At 35.0% G+C, this 2,311-nt stretch overlaps 1 protein-coding gene across 2 annotated transcripts; it reads right to left on the reverse strand.

The window, feature by feature from the left end:
- Positions 1-67: 67 nt before the first annotated feature.
- Mlc-c (Myosin light chain cytoplasmic) lies at positions 68-1,619 on the reverse strand. 2 transcript variants are annotated; one of them, XM_026810998.1, is made up of 5 exons: positions 1,473-1,619; positions 1,340-1,367; positions 809-864; positions 415-720; positions 68-334 (listed from the first exon to the last, which is right to left on the reverse strand). In XM_026810998.1, exons 3-5 carry the CDS (start codon positions 861-863, stop codon positions 228-230), a joined length of 468 nt encoding a protein of 155 aa, XP_026666799.1. In that variant the 5' UTR covers position 864; positions 1,340-1,367; positions 1,473-1,619; the 3' UTR covers positions 68-227. The 2 variants fall into 2 exon arrangements, with proteins under 2 accessions (XP_026666799.1, XP_026666800.1); XM_026810999.1 differs by lacking the exon at positions 809-864 and having other exon boundaries at positions 1,473-1,613.
- Between the last annotated feature and the right edge of the window lie 692 nt (positions 1,620-2,311).

Consider the following 2,311-nt stretch of genomic DNA (forward strand, 5'->3'; position numbering starts at 1 on the left):
CTGAATCTTTCACATCAAGGCACAAGGTACTCATAGCATTAAACATGTACACATAAGGAGACTGATATTCTATCATGATAACAAAAGATTATTGATAGCTATCATACATGTACAATCTTATTATAACATTGCATTGTGACGAAGTACAGTAAATTAAAAAAAAGTAAATGCTTTTGTCATAAAACTTTTATGATAGATACAAATCTTACTGATTAGCAATTGCTAGTTTAACCACACATCACTTGACGAACGAAATCTTCATAGTTAATATTACCCTGTGAATCTTCATGGCCAGCCAATAGAGTTTCGACTTCTTCGTCACTGAGTTTTTCACCTGTCAAGAAGCACAAACACTTAATTACAAAGTAACAAAATAAACACATGTTACAAAGAGAAATATGCTTCGTTACATACCCAGCGTAGTTAACAGATGTCTCAATTCAGCCGATGAGATAAAACCGTTCCCATCTTTGTCGAAGTGACGTAAACCTTCTATGAAATCGTCAGCAGTGTCGGATGTACGAGATTTGCTGATAGCTTGATATATTGGCAGGAATACTTCAAAACTAATGCGTTCATCCGGTTTGTGTTGATGAGTGAATTTTTTCACATCTGATTCGGTTGGATTTTGTCCTAGGGCACGTAATGCATCTCCAATTTGTGCTACGTGAATTTTTCCATCTCCCCGACTGTCGAACAGTTGGAACGCCTCTTGAAACTCTGTAGGAATACAATATTACAATTAGTATTTCCCTTTTTCAATTTGAAACATTTTTCTTTCACTTCTGCAAACAATAGATCTATTTACCCTCAATGGATGACATCATCCTATTAGTCAGTTCTTGGTACGTACAACCATACATCCTGAATTGTAGTATGGTATTTGTTATTTTAAATAATATAATTTTACTTTTTGAATTAACCAACCACGAAAATCGCACGAATACGAAATAAAAGAACAATTCCCTTTTAATTATGACAATGATAGACAATCGATAAGTGCTTTAATTTATTTGGTAACACAGTAATATTGTTTACAATGCAAGCATATTAAGAGAACTACGGTCAGAAACGGTTTTAAAGACGAATGTAAAGCATGCACTGTACGTCAGTCGTTACGATCCGATGCTATTCACGTTCTGTCTTCGTTTCGTCTTTTCTGCTATTTCTTTCAGATACCTAACCATAAATGGTAATCACTGACACGTAATTCGATGTCACCAGGGTGGGTCTAATAAGGTAAACGATATTCTTGACCTAAATTGAACGTCAAGAACGAACCGTCTGCCCCGCTTTAAACTCATTCTACTTAATGTCAAAGATATTCACATTTACTTACCTGCCAACTGGTCCTCAGAGTACGATGCCTGAAAATACGTGAAAGTTCCATTACACGCGTTTGTTTCAATATACCTTTAGTAACAAAACAGTGCGAAACAAGTCGTTGCAAGTATTGATATAAAAATACTAACCATTTCGATCACCTATGTCTTTGCCACGTCCCTTTTTCTTACCGTAAACGGGTATATGTACACACGTTAAGCAACGACTCTCGAGCTCAAGCGTCACGATTCGATGGTACTGTATGTATGTAGGTGCAGGTTCAACCCAGTGTAGTCATCGATAGGGCTTACGTAGCATAAAAGTTGTTTGTTTTTTGTAACGAAGCTAGATAAATAGAGAAGATTCCTGAGAATCCATACTCAATCACCTAAATGTTGATCTATCATGTTAAATTAAAACATAAATTTAATTGAAATGATTAAAAAAGAGAAAACGAAGATGATAACAAAGTTCTAAGAATTATCTTTATTCATGTGAAAGGTATGCCAGCAGTATATGTACATTTCATGTTTTCTCCCAATTTTTACTTCATAGTTCTCAACAATATAAACGTTAGAGTTCAAAGCTTTAAAAAGAATGGTATATTGGCTATTTAATTCTGTATTTCTTTCAATTTATTAATAATAAATCGTATCTCTCGTCTTGGATTCTCTTTTAAGAGGGCACCACTTTACGGGATAACACACTTGCATGCATCTGTCACTGGATACGTCTCGTATATATACATATGTGCTTTTATGAGCAGTCTCATTGATAGCAATTCTGCCAGTTGAGTCATTTTTGTTATTAATACACTGACGTTTTATCAGCGTTGTAAGTAGTTGAAGCGAAGTGTGGAGGACTGAAAATTCTGAATAGCGTCACACTAATACCAGCCGTCAAACGCAGAAATTCATCCTCTAATGAATTTAATCTGTAATCTAGCGCTGGTCACGGTGTTAAAATAAAAAACTTGTTACTACTAAAA

The sequence above is a fragment of the Ceratina calcarata genome, unplaced genomic scaffold, assembly GCF_001652005.2.
Source record: "Ceratina calcarata isolate Rehan_Ccalc_2016 unplaced genomic scaffold, ASM165200v1 scaffold180.2, whole genome shotgun sequence".
NCBI lineage: Eukaryota > Metazoa > Arthropoda > Insecta > Hymenoptera > Apidae > Ceratina > Ceratina calcarata.

What these genes read in the sequence shown, in the direction of transcription:
- Mlc-c (XM_026810998.1), bottom strand. Translation starts at nt 863, where the DNA reads ATGTATGGTTGTACGTACCAAGAACTGACTAATAGGATGATGTCATCC. An exon ending in GATGATGTCATCCATTGAGG is followed by an intron (nt 721 to 808) that starts GTAAATAGATCT and finishes GTATTCCTACAG; the next exon opens with AGTTTCAAGAGGCGTTCCAA. An exon ending in ACATCTGTTAACTACGCTGG is followed by an intron (nt 335 to 414) that starts GTATGTAACGAA and finishes GCTTCTTGACAG; the next exon opens with GTGAAAAACTCAGTGACGAA.